We start from the raw sequence: 13884 nt of genomic DNA, 5'->3' as shown, positions 1-13884 counted from the left end.
GAATCTGATTTTTGACTGTTTTTTACAAAAAAAAAAAAAAAAGACACCAGTGTACACATAGAGGACAATATTCATGTCAAAACAAGGGACTATTAACATGTTACTTAATTCCTAACCCTGATTTTACAGAACGAGGGGAAGTGCAGGTTTGAGGATAGCTGCTTTCTTCTCCATGGCCCTCGCTGGAGGGATGTTTGTAAATGTAAAGAGGAGGAGGGAGATCTCTTCAGTCTGAGCAGCCCGAATCTGAATACCTCCTGTCCTGAAATAGCGGCTTTTGGAGGAGGATCACTATTCAGAAAGAGGGAACACGTGCCGTTCTTCTTCAGAAGCAGAGACAGGATCCCTTCATCTAAATTCCTGGCAGATTTCGATGGGGTGAATAGATGCTATTCACTCTAAATCTCCATAATGGTATTTACTTCTGGAAAAAAGGAACCAGGTCAATACTGGGGCATTTTAATAATTAAAAATGTGTATTTCTGTAATCTCCTATTGATTTCTCAATTTATTCCTCAAGAGCTTGCAGAAGTCAGTAAATTTCTGGCTCTCCCCGTGAGTGGCAGTTTGTGCTGGCTCCCTTCAATAGTTATTACTTTTCTGCATGGCCTATCCATCATCTGGAGAGTGCTCTAATTTATGGTGGGGATAATGTTGACAGCAGGGACATGGAGGACATGCACTGTGGGCTTCAAATGAAGACACCAGGATGTGGATTTCCTGACAGAAATAATAATAATAATCTGTCTCCTGAAGTTAGCAATGTACCACTCCGCTCTGATTTGCGGCGGGGGCTGGATGGGGGGATCTCGGTGAAGCTGGGCTGGACTTCAGCGCCTCTCAGCCAGAAATGCTGCAGAAGCTTCTTGTATTGTCATAGCAGTTCTTACTCCCTCTGGTTTGTGGTTTTTAATTAAGTTTAGGTGTTAGTCCAGCCAAGCAGGTAAATGTTTTGCCGTCTGTTTGGAGCCATCCTCGTGTTCGTCAGTGTAAGCTCTTCAGGATCTCTGTAGGCTCTGAGCCGCTGCGCGGTGCATCGCCGCTGGTGGGAAGGAATCCAAGCGGAGTTGTTTGGCATGTGACTGCAGGAAAGGTCTGTCAGCACTTCTGGCTTGGAAAGACAGGGAAGGTCACATCTCGCCTCTCCTAATGCAGGGGAGGAGGGTGCTGTCACCTGCTCCCTGGGCGGGGGAGCCGGGCTGGAAGTGTGCTGTGTCACTGCCAGCGCTCTCGTGATCCATGCTGTACTCCAACAACTCAATGCCTTTTTTCCCCAGTGTTGTCTTTACATAAGACTTAAAAAAAGGATTTTCCGGAAGTACCAAAATTCATTTGGTCTCTGATTACAGCTGTATTCTGCAGTTTTTAACCCTTCTATCGAGAATGTCCATAACACTTACATGTGACGTGGTGAGCTGTGATTTTTAGGTTGTTTGACTTCTGGGTGAACAAGTGGGAGTAAGACTGATAAACTAAGTGAGGAAATAAACGCAGTAAAAGGTAGCGTGTTCTTCAGTAGGACCCTGCAATGCAGCATGTGAGTTGGGAGGGAAATCCAGTTTTCTTAGCTCCCCTAGACCGGTGGTGGGAGTGTAAACTGGGCCTTAGCACGAGATAAAGTGTCGTGATCTGAAGATTTATTGATCTGTGGAATGCTGCAGCCTGAGACCCTTTTTGTCACTGAAGCCTGTGAGCGTATTTCAGCTCTTGGGAGCCCTTCCCTCCGTTGTGCTGCAGGAGCGCCTCAGTATTTCTGCACTTCAGCTGGGAGCTGGCAGGGACTGTGCTGCCTACCCTCCAGTGCGGGGGAGAAAGAGAGAGAACCAGCGACCGGTTTTGTCAGCTGATGTGTGGGGTCTCTTGTTCCTGTTTTTCAGATCACCCAGGAGGCTGGAGAGTTCATGATTACCTTTCCGTACGGTTACCACGCTGGCTTCAATCACGGCTTCAACTGTGCCGAGTCCACCAACTTCGCCACTTTGCGCTGGATTGACTACGGGAAAATGGCAACCCAAGTAGGTGCCTGTTGGGCGGCAGGGTCGGTTAAAACCTCTCGCTCCTGAAATACGAAGGAATGAGAATGGGAGCCTCACCCCTAAGAACAAGATGGAAAGGGCCGTTGTTTGGACCGTGTGCCCTTTCGTTGTGCTGTGTTGCTGTTTTATGCCCGCTGGTAACTCGTGTCATTGTGGGGACACGGCAATGGCTTCCTCAGCTGCTGGAGGTTACGTACACTTTGCGAGGAGGTTGTTTTGAGGCTGGTAAGTTAGGATTAGTTTTCTGATGCATCCCAACTGCATTTCACAGTGAATAAGGTGACTGATGTACTGAATACAATTCATTAGGTACACAGCGAAGGGGAAGGAATAAGCTGGAAATACTTTTAGGCTTTAACAAGACTATGGTAATAACCTTCTGAAAATACCTGAATTTCTCTAGTCTATGCACTTGGTTAAGTTTGAAGAGGAGAGTCATGCTGGAATGACTTTGTGTGGCTCTTTCTCATTAGGGCAAACTTCTTATATGTTTTGTTACCTTTGACAGTTGCAAAGTCAGAGTCTGGTTTTTCTGACGGCACACGTGCTGCATTCTCTTGTTTTGAAGTGTGAAGTATAACTGATTCAACAGGAGCTGTGAATTTGTAAATTGAATCGGTTCCACCCAGTGTTGGGGAAAGGAATCATGATTACAGAGGGGGCGGCATTTGAAAGTTCCTTCAGATGTTCCTCTCCAGAAAGGTGCGCTTGGGTTTCACTCTGGAATAACATTTATTACATCTCCTTCACATATTTTTCTTCTATCAACTCAGCTTGACTCGGTAACGTTTGTAAGTCATCCTGATGCTTGCTTCTGGACAAACCCAGCTCTGTTCAGCACGGACTGCAGGTACAGCAGTGTCTCGCTCTGTGGAACAACGTAGCGATGTCCTGTTTTGTCTTTCCAAAGGTTTATATGCCGAGTGTCGCAAAAGGTAGATGATCGCTGAGTGGTGTCCTTCTCTTCTCCGCCTTGGGATCCTGCACTCCTTGGCAGCACCTTCTTGACCCCTCACCTTTTTGTGGTCGTGCCTTTGGCCTTTTTCGAGCCAAGCTGAAACTTTCTGTGCAGAGTTCGATCCGGTGGTGACCAACGTTGTGTGTAATCAGCCCGAGTGGCTGCTTTGTGACTAACGCGTGTCAGGCAGTTCTGCTTCTGGAGGCCAGTGCTATTCCCGCAGCCTTCACGGGCTCTTGTAGAATCACAAAACCCTCCTATAGGGTTTCTTCCTATTTTTCTTTTTAATAAGTGAACCTCATTCACCCAACTGGAAAAGGAAGATGGTTGTCACCCCACAGGACCTTTTTTCCTGCTTTTTCCGCTCTTTGGTATTCTATATCCTCCCTCGGTAGCCGCAGGCAGGCTTTGCCTGTCCCATGGCACAATGGTCGATGTCTGAGCAGCTCATCCCATGAAAAGCAAGCTCGGCCAGTCCAGTTCCTGAAGGGTGAACTGTCTGCCTGGTTTATTTTTTTCAGTAATATTCTGCCCATAGTTTCAAGGACTCCACTGTTAGCCAACAAATTCAGCATTCAAGCTCTTTCCTTTTCTGAAGTGTACAGGTAGATTTTTTTTTTTTATTTAACTTCTGAAACTACAGTGGTGTAAAAGCATCTCCTGTGAGACACACCAGGGGCTGTGCCATGAAATACAGACCTGAAATATGCCGTGAGATGATAAACACATGAATTCTCTGTGCCAGTGGGGTAACACCTCCCCAGTGCTAGTAATGGCAACTGAAATGATTCTTGCCACAGAAAACCCCTCATGCTGAAAAGTGACATTTTTATCCTCCCTGTCCCTCACCAGTGCTCAGGCAGAACCCTGTGCTGGTGTTGTAATCTCTGCATACCCCGTCGGGGCTGTAGACCAGCCCCTGTGGCAGTAACCGAGGCTGCAGGGCCAGCGTGAAATAGTTCTGAGGGGATGGTAAGAAACACCTAGAACGGTAAGAGGCCTCGAATCGGTGTGAAGCGTCTTAAACTCAAAACCAGCCAAGCCAACATGGCTTGAAAATTTTAAAAATCATGTTTGTCTGCTGTGACCTTGTAGACCAGGTTTATCTGTAGCAAATGGTCATGGTATTACAGCCCAGAAAATGGGGTTTATCATGGAAATTCTGACAGACCCTTAACTACAGCAGTGCCAGCAGGCACCGCTCTAATATTAAAAGCAATTTTGGGTTCAGCCATGTGTTCACAAACAAGTGACATTTGGGAAGTGCGGTTTTAGATTGAGCCTCCATGCTTACATTGTTAAGCAGCGTAGCGTGAAATTACTGAACAAGCAGCACCGAGAGCACTGAGCAAATCTAGGGAGGGAAAGTTGAAGTGTGGAAGGAGACGCCCAATTTATTTCCATTGCTCTCAGTGACACTTGTCTGTTCAGAGATTTCCATTTAATATTGCCCCAACCATGCACTGCGTACGTGCTAATTAACCCTTTGATACCGTCCTCTCAGGTTCCAGATGAGGTGTGAATGCTGTTACAGTGTAAGGGCAAAAGGCTGGTTTAAATCTCGTTTTAAGTTAAACAGGGACTTAATGAAGTACCAGCTGACTGTGAGCGCTCCGGCTGCCGGCACGTTTGTGGCGAGGGAGCTCGTGGAGGCAGACGTCCCGGAGTGTGCGAGTTGTGGTTAACTACTGCAGGTTTACTGGGTTTAAAAACCGGCTGTGTCGATTTCTGTGCTCTCAGGCACAGTTAGGTTATCCTGCCCACATCCGAGCAGGTTCTTTTCTTTTCTTGTCATACGCTTTTTAAAATTCTTGGAAAGTCTTGACTGGGTGGCACTTGCCTCACTGCGCTGAAAGCGGTTGGCTGGAAGGGGGTTCTCCCTCCCTCAGGTTAGCAGCACAGCCCCCTTGTCCTACCAGCACTCGTGAGACTGGTGACAAGGGAAGGTTCAAGCTCAGCCCATGGTGGAGCTCTCCTGAACGTTATCCTGGGAATGAAATTTGGATTCTACTCTACTGAGGGCGATGGATGTCAGTGGCCTAGCGTAATGGAGCGCTCACGCAGGACAGTAATGGCTCACCTTGGAGAAACATGGGCAGAGCTATCCATGCTAATTGCCTGCCAGATGGTGAAATGTTCTGCAAACCACAGCAGAACCTGCCCAGGCTGTAAAAATACATAGTAACCAGACTGATGTTTAAAGATCAGCGTCATAGATGCTGGTTCTGCTCTAATTGTAGAACAAGCATCAGCCTTAGCAAAAAAAAAAAAAAAAAGAAAAAGCAGTGGCTGTGTAGTTGTGTAGGAAACTAATAGTGGATAAATGTGCTTGTATCTGTGTAAACCTGTAACCAGGATGAACAGATGTGTAAAAATTCCAGTGGAAATGGGTTTGGTGAATACCCAAGTGAATAAACTAGCTGTCCTCTTTGGTTCAAAGCTTTTTGAGAATCTGGTCTGGGGTTCTGGAGTCTCTTTCAGAACTGCGGAGCGGAAGCTGATGTGAAGGAACTGGAAGGGTCTGTGTGTGGTGGTAACTAGGGTGTGGTGCTGGGTTCGTGTCTTTAGTGGAGGTTATAACCGTTGCTGACAAGTAGCCTCTTACTGAAAGGACATAATGACCAAACCATCTTTATTAGCTAATACGGGGCCAATGCAGCGAGGTAGATTTGTGTTCTCAGCTCTGTGGGGTGTCTCCAGCGTCTGTGTAGTACGTCCCAGGCTCAGGTGGGCAATTCGAGAGCTGAAGGCTTTTGGCACAGGGGTTACCGCAAACACGCAGCAGAATTCTCTGCTTTTTCACTTTAGCTTTTCCCTGGGCTTGTTTCAGCTTTTTCATTCTAGCAGCTGCTTGCCTTTCCGGTGTGATTCGCTGATGCTCCTAACAATCGCCTGAGCGCTGGGTGCCGGCGTGTGTCACCTCTCATGACGTGTAGAAATCCGCAGGACTGATGGCGCTCTGTTCTTAGCAAATGTCAGATTCAGAGGAAGTTACAACGTTCTCCCTTACTTCGTGTCTTGGATGATGTGGTGGGGCACCACTGGGAAATAGATGTCTTGCCTACAGCTGGACGTTGCACCCAGAAGTATAAGAATTAGCAGCTCTAACTGTTATCCTGTTGTCAAGATAAACATCTCCACTGTCCTCGAGGAACCTTGTGTTGCAGCTGACTTCTTCCCAGTCAAGGTGACTTTGAGGCCAACCACAACTTGCCTCTTCCACCTAATCCTCCTGAAAAGCGGTGGTTGAGCAGCACAGTCAATGACTTGTCTAGGGAGGGGAGGGAGCCCTTCCCTTGCTCTTGGGGCTCCCATCGACAATCCTGGTGTGCTGTCACCAGGTCTTCCCAAATACGTGATGGGAATGCATCTCTGCGTTCTCTGCGGATCAGTCTGTGGCAGGGAATGCTCTTCTGTTTGACTCACGCGAGTGTCACTCTGTCACAGTGTGCAAAGTAAAAAGAGATCCAGGAGAAATGCGTTAAAAGGGGGTTTTGCAGTGCTGGAAATACTGGCACAACATTTCAGGAGTCAGCTCTAATCCGAACGCTCCGCTTTCAACCTTAGCGTCACTGATGGAATATCCAGTGGAGCAGCGATGGTTTTATTTGTGTATAGGGTAGTTAATGTTCACCTGCATAGGCAGAGCCTCAAAATCGTGGAGAAATGCTTTCCTTCGGAGTTCTTCAGTCATCTGTCTCCCATTAACCCTTTTTGTTTCTGTCTGGTTGTTGAGGAAGCCCTGGTGAACGAAAGGCAGGCAATGACCGTTTTCACTCCTTACCAGCTTTTTGTTTTGTCACCTGAGCCTGCAGTTCCTTTCTGCGTTACTGTTTTGATTCGCTTTGTTTCTGAAAACTCCTGGACACACAGAGGGTCTTAACAGCTGAGTATCGGACCAACAGCCCTTTTAAACCCGAGGGTTTTAGTGAAGCGCCCTTCCTGAAGTCGAGGTGGCCTCTAAGCCTCCTGGTGTTCAAGCAGACACTTTCACAGTGTACAGTTTTACAAGAAACAGTGAACCCCACAGGTTGTTTTTTTCTCTTTCTTTTACAAACCGAACTGGAAATAAGTGGAAGGGAGGGGAACAACTTACTGCACCTTCCTTTATGAAGGGGGAGCAGGGGAAGACAAGCGAGACTCTGGTCTGGGTTTGGCATCTTCAAGAGAGGTGCCTTTTGCATCTCAGACCCCAGGTCTTTTACAGAGCTTATTGGTTCTGAGCCCTCTCCTCACGTGTTTGGTTTTTCTGGTGTAATAGTGTAGTAACAGAAGTCAAATTTACATCTGAGTATTTGTGATTTTAATGTTGTCTAGCATATAATTTTCCATGTAAAATTTCAGCTTACCTCTTACTATTCAGACGTCAGTAGGTTTTCTCTTTAAAGACATCCTTATTTTCCAAGAAAATAAAATTCATGAGATTTTTGCAGAAACTGTTTAGAAATATCGTAAAATTGGGTTTCAAAATAAGGGAAATAAAAAATAAGGTGTATTTTTGCATTACATTGTACGTGTGCCTTAAGTGACTCTAGTTAGAGCTTTTAAGCTTAGAAAACAGGAAAGAAATGATTGTGGAATAGTGTTGTCAGACAGGATCAAAATCGCTCTTGTACAAAATCTTTTTTTTTCCTTTTTTTTTTATTATGTGTAAACATTCCTAGTATCTTACTCTCCACAAAGCACTGTGCCGTAAAGAGGAATTTTGACAGTATTTTTCATGCTGAAGTGGAAAGGAGGCAGTTACTTTTCTGAAGCTGGAGCTTTGTTTTATCAGCTCTCTTCTGAGTTTGCTGTTTGCCAGCTCAGGGTGACTCTCCCAGCGCCTGCGATGGGACGCTCTGGGGTGGAGGCTGCCGGCTCTCTGAGGTGGAAGCTGCGCCGAGCCCCGCAGTCCCGATGCTGCTGGCCTGACACAGTCTCCCGGTCTCTCTCCACCTTGCTAACCCTGTGATTTATAGTGTGGAGATTGTGCCGTGCTTAGTGGCCGCAGTAAGCAGCGACGTGAACAATGTGCTCCCTGCAGCTTGTTCGTTCAGCTCCTCTGTCACACAGGGCTCCCTGGTAAAGTCAACCAGCCTCAGTCATTCACGCGTCAGAGCGGAGGCTCACGGCTCATCTGCCCTTGGGGGTGTTCGTACAGCAAGGCCATCAAAAATGCCCTTTTAAAAGCTGCCGTCGCATCGTGCTTTCCCCTGCAGCCGGTGTGGATCCCCTGGAACTGCGCCAGGGGTGACACGTGGAGGCAGAGCTCTGAAGGAGGAAGAGGAGTCTTAGGTTCCACCTAAGAATGAAGAGCTAAATAGTGTATTCTGCTCGAGGGCTGCAGCGATGGTGATGTTAGAGCTCTGCAAGGCAGTGTACAAGTGTGAAGCAGCTGTGAATTGACACTACACCTTCTCATCAGGTACCTTCCCCTTTTGATGTCCTCCACAGAAATCCCTTCAGTGTAGGCAGTGCTTGTCCCCTTTGCCTTTTTGCTTTGTGCATGAAAAACACTTTAAAAAACAACCCCCGCTTTTTATTATAGTGCAGAGTAGATTGCTTATGAACAGCCTCTTCTAATCTTTTGAACTCGATTTTGCTGTGTTGTTTGTCCTTCGTGATAGCCGTGCTGCTGATTTTCTTCAGCTTGGCTCCCTAGTGCCGCTATAGCACTTTCAGGGGTTTCGTGGGGTGGCTCAGAGCTGGGTGCTTCCCAGTCTCAGACATCAGGGTTCAGGTTCGCTTCTGCTCTGTATTCATCTGACTCTCCTCACCGCTTCAAAAATACCTGCAAGTGGGTCTAGATTATAGTGGGGAAGAGGCGGAAGCGCTTCCTGCGTGTGTGGTTTTCAGAGAGGTCTCGATTGCCGATTCCTTTAGGGTGGATATACAACATCTTGCCTTTTTTACCTGTATATCAACCCTCCCTTCATCCGAACTTGTAGCATTTGGAGTTGCAAAAAATATATTTCAGGTTCCTATCCTTCTGAAAAATGTTTCTGAAGAGTAGTCGTTATTACCAGGGGACGGGGTTTGGTGGTGTGCTGGGAGCAAACCTCGGGTTGTCACTTCAGGTACTGACACTTCATATTCCACCAAACATGATTATTCCTGTTTCTACACCCTGCCTGTAGATCTTGGTTGTCATTCCTGGGATACAAAATGGTGGGTTTTACGACTTCTCCGGTGGTTTACAGGCGGGGAATACAGCACAGTGATCGGCTTGCTTCTTGAAAGAAAGGACTTAAGAGCAGATGATCAAACAGGAGGATAAAAGGATAACTTCAGTCACTTAGCGGGGATTGTCTCGTGTGGCTGTCACTTCAGAGCTGTAGATCTCTGCCAAACCACGTCAGTTTGTGCTCACTGCTCGCTCAGCGCGTGAGCGCGGGGTGCTAACTGCTGAAATGACGTGCTTGCTGCCAACTGGTGTGGTCGTGGTAGACTTCTTTCACCACCTGCAAGTCACGATGTGGAAAAGATAATACCCCGAGATCACCTCAGGATGATGGTCGCTACAGACCACGTTGTAACCGCTGGGTAAAAGGCGTTTTTTGTTTATCCCTTGTGCTGGAATGACGTGGTGCCTCACTGAAGCCCCTCTCGTAAGTGCTGCCGAGAGCACTGAATTTCCTTCTGTGTTCTTCCAGCCTCTCTGAGACATGGAACTCAGGACCCCACTGAGGTGATCCCTGCCCCTGCCCCTCTGCCCCAGACCCCCAGAACTCTCACTCTAACACAGCAGCAGAAGCCTGATGCCAGTTGGGAGGGGTTATTCTTTATTTGCCTGAAATGAAGCGTGTCACACAGCATCCCCTGGTTGTGACTGCAGTGGCGTGGGGTACGTCTGACTCCCCGCTTGCGGCTTACCCGACTCTTCTATCCCCAGAAATCCGCGTGGATCATTTCGGCAGCCAGCTAAGGAAGCGTGCCCTGCAGCCAGGGACCGGGGAGTCCTCGGGAAGCTTCCCTAATTGTTTTGTTTATGAGAGTCTGGAGAGGGTTTCCAGTGGGTTTCCTAATGAACTGGTTTGTTGTTGAGACTTAGGGCGATGCTAGTAATTACTCTAGAAACAGGGGGTCAAGACTCATCTTCCTTCCCACAAGCTTTCAACTACCAACCATTAAACATGCAAACTCTGCATTTTAGGTTTTGCTGCTTCTCAGAGTTTAACTCCTCCTGTCCTTGCAGAATAGCCACCCCTCACCTTTCAGGCACCTACTGGGAATTCGAGCGCCCGTGTCCCTTTGGGAGCCTTGGTGGTCTGTGAGAGCCTTGTTGAAGAGAAAGCTCTGGGTGAGGGGGCATTTACTGGAGCCCACACTGGTTTGTTCTGTCCTGTTGTTGGAGTATTAACCAGATCTCAAGTATCACATCTGTCATATGATAACAAACTGGAGAGCTGTTTAAGAGGGAGGACTTTGTTTATCTTCCAAAAGCTGAAACTCTATGCCTGGTCCTGGAAATTCATGGCGAGGAGCTCGGGAGCTTTGTCCACGCTAGCAATGTCAGTCCCAGCAAGAATTTCTCAGCCGCCTTTGGATGTCACCATCTTTCTTTCCCAGTAATTTGCTTTTAGGCTTTATTGTTATGAAAATGCAGACACAAAAGCTTTAGGCAAAGATTATGGTCTGGCATTTAATGGTGGCATAATAGCAGGAAGAACTTTTTAAGTGTGGTGGGTTCTATCTAAATTTCCATTAAAGCGAAGTGGGAGACTTCAGCGGCTGTGCAGAGGGCCCTGGTTCCGTTGACGTGTGAGGGGGGGTTCTGGGAGAACCAGAAGGTGCCAGTTTAAATGTAACATTGTGGTGACTATTTCTAAGTCAGGAGAAGGTTATTTTACATTAACTTTTTATATGTTACGGAGGAGATGAGGTTCAGTTTAGTGTTAATAGCTGGGAAGTGAGGGAAATAGCCTTATAGAAATGATTCTGAAGGTCGAGGTTGAATGGGGCTGCATTTCTCCACACATCATTTGATTTTATTACTTCAAGGAGACAGTCTTTTTATTTGACTGTTATTTTACACAGAGTTATTAGTGTTTTTATTTTTTAGAAATATCGCAAATAAGATAACGGCTACACGTTCAGCAGCCACAAATTTCCCACTCTCAGTCTTGGAGTTATAATTGATGAGGCAGGGTTGCTCACGTGTCAGGTATTTTACCCCAGTCCCCTGCTTTGAGTAGCAGATAAAAGCCTGAGTAGGGGAAGACTGTTGGGTTTCAGTCTGAGAAGTGCTCCGCTGGCATTTCCGTTCAGTGTTTCTGCCTGTGCTTGGACTGCCAGCTGCCTCTGCACGGTCGTATCCTGCCTGGTTAACGAAGTCATTAGCGTATGCGAAAGGAGAGGTGAGGCCAGAAACACCTTCGGGAGGTGGAACAAACCGGGTTCCTTGCAGAGCTGGTGAAGATGGAGGCTCCTCTTGTTTGGGTCTTGGATCCCCCAGCAAAGAGCTGCCCTGAAAACTGTTCTGATTCTTGTTTTGTTTTTTTCCACCCCATTTTCAGGCCTCGCAGTCAGTCGCTGGAGGTGCCAGTTATGAATATTCTGTTGTTTGTTCTGCCGTTTGATGTGCCGCTGGCAGCCTTGCTGTCCCCGAGCGGTTCGGTGTGTGGTCTGGCCTCCAAACGGGGAATGACAGGGGAGAGATGGGAAGATACTTGATTAGGTCTCAGAGTTCCTTGAATTTCTCACCTGTCATTTTGACGGGACAGACCTATCCGTCACGGTGCCGTTTCATCATGAGCTGTGCTTGGTGGGACTGTAGCACTCTGAAATCTTTCACAGCCCCACTGGCATGTAGGAGTCCTGCGAGTGCCCACGTCGGAGCTTTGTGGTTCAGTTCTGGCTCACGTAAAGGAAACGAGGTTTCGATTCTCTCTTTGGTGATGGTGGTGAAGTGGAGACATGTTAACACAACATGTTAACAACATGTTAACAACATGTTGTTTCTATAAAGTTTAATAATAATGGAATGTGAAAAGTTAGAATTTGAGAGGGGAAATGGAATATGGAAGGATGTGTTCTGCAGAAATCGGGGTAGAGGGGGCAGGGGAGGGGGGCTGTAGGCGATGCGCATGTGTAGGACCACGATTAAACACTTTGAAAGCGATACGAGTCCGTGTATGGGGAGGCAATACCTGGAAAGGGGTTTCATTGACAGGCTTGTATTTCTTCCCATGCCACAAAGCAGTCTCTCCCTCTGATCTCCCCCGTTCTCCCTCTCCCACCCCTCACACACGTGTGTGTTCTTTTTCCAGTTGTATTGGAAGCATCTGCTGTATTAAGCAGGATCTCGCTGCTGGGGCTGAGGCGGGGGTATGGAAAAATACGCTGGCCGTTATGGGAACGCGAACGTGCCACCACTGCGGCAGCTGAGGAAATACAACTGTACGTTGTATTGGAAGCATCTGCTGTATTAAGCAGGATCTCGCTGCTGGGGCTGAGGCGGGGGTATGGAAAAATACGCTGGCCGTTATGGGAACGCGAACGTGCCACCACTGCGGCAGCTGAGGAAATACAACTGTACGGTCTGGAAAAGCCCCAAAGGAAAGAGGCTGTATAGATTATTCATGCTGGTTAGTGTGAAAGCAGTAACATTAAATTAAAATTGAAATATAAACATGCCTCATGTTAGATTTGTGTAGAGAAAGGAGCTTGGCTGCTGCAGGCGCCTGGTGTTGCAGGACTCTGGAGATTGCAGCCCACGGTGTCGTTCTCTGAATAGCACCCAGATAGCGCAGCATGTGGTTTCTCTGTAATCTGTGAACACTCCACGTTTTTGTGTAAATTCTACATTTTTGTGAGGCCCTTAACTGGCGGTGGTTGGAGTCCATCGTGGAGACCTTTAGACCCGCCTGGCTCAGGATTTGCTCCCCTGGCTTTGAAGGAGTTGATGTGTGCGCTGCAGCGCGTTGGTTCCAGGGCAGGGTCGGAGAACGGACCGTTCCCCTTTTAAGCCATTTTCCACACTTCGTAAAGGCAGCGGCGGTCAGTCTCCGTGGCTCATAGATGGTGTGGGCTGGGGGTGCTCCTCTTGTTCCTCTCTGTAGCAGCGTACAGGTGCTTTGAGAATTTCTTAAGGCAAAGTGATAGACAATCTGCTCGACACAAAATCCCCGAAGCCAGTACTGGGGGAGGTGGCGGTGAGAAGCTCCTGCCTGGCCGGGAGCTTGCAGCGTGGGCACCATCTGTGCTCCTGCCGTTCCGCGGCCAAATTGCATTTCCAGGGCAGGGTCGGAGAACGGACCGTACGCCTTTTAAGCCATTTTCCACCCTTCGTAAAGGCAGCGGCGGTCAGTCTCCGTGGCTCATAGATGGCGTGGGCTGGGGGTGCTCCTCTTGTTCCTCTCTGTAGCAGCGTACAGGTGCTTTGAGAATTTCTTAAGGCAAAGTGATAGACAATCTGCTCGACACAAATCCCCGAAGCCAGTACTGGGGGAGGTGGCGGTGAGAAGCTCCTGCCTGGCCGGGAGCTTGCAGCGTGGGCACCATCTGTGCTCCTGCCGTTCCGCGGCCAAATTGCATTTCCAGCCTTTCTGTCCTGCGCTATTTTTCACTAAATGAATTGAGTTCTCCTGAAAGTGCCTGTCCATCAGCAGTCCTTCCCACTCGCACACGCCAGTTATTGCTGCTCTCCCAGTCCGAGCAGCAGAAGGCAGCCAGCGGTCTTCACAAAACAAAAACCAGGGGTTGGGAGGGGAGGGGGGTAGCAGAGCGCAGCAAGGAAAGACTCTCCTCCTGCTCTCTGTGGCTTCTTAGCTATGCTCATAAATCCTTTAATAAAGGTAGTGAATGAAAAATGAAAGAAGGAACGGGAGAAATTTAATTTTATTTGTTGCTACTAGGAAAAGGATAGTTTTGAAAAGGTGTGGAAGAAGGGTGAAAAAGAAGTCCTGC

The 13884-nt window shown here is 47.8% G+C and overlaps 1 protein-coding gene across 1 annotated transcript in view; it reads left to right on the top strand.

Moving 5' to 3' along the window:
* The window catches only part of KDM4B (lysine (K)-specific demethylase 4B), a 70479-nt gene that overhangs the window by 27033 nt on the left and 29562 nt on the right, over positions 1 to 13884 (top strand). The window contains exon 7 of the mRNA XM_010144923.1: positions 1878 to 2015. Within this exon, the coding sequence (XP_010143225.1) occupies positions 1878 to 2015 (138 nt within the window). The remainder of the gene's footprint in view (positions 1 to 1877; positions 2016 to 13884) is intronic.

This window comes from Buceros rhinoceros, unplaced genomic scaffold (assembly GCF_000710305.1).
Source record: "Buceros rhinoceros silvestris isolate BGI_N320 unplaced genomic scaffold, ASM71030v1 scaffold8001, whole genome shotgun sequence".
NCBI lineage: Eukaryota > Metazoa > Chordata > Aves > Bucerotiformes > Bucerotidae > Buceros > Buceros rhinoceros.
Note: the sequence above shows the minus strand (reverse complement) of the source record. Positions and strands in the feature narration are given on the sequence as shown.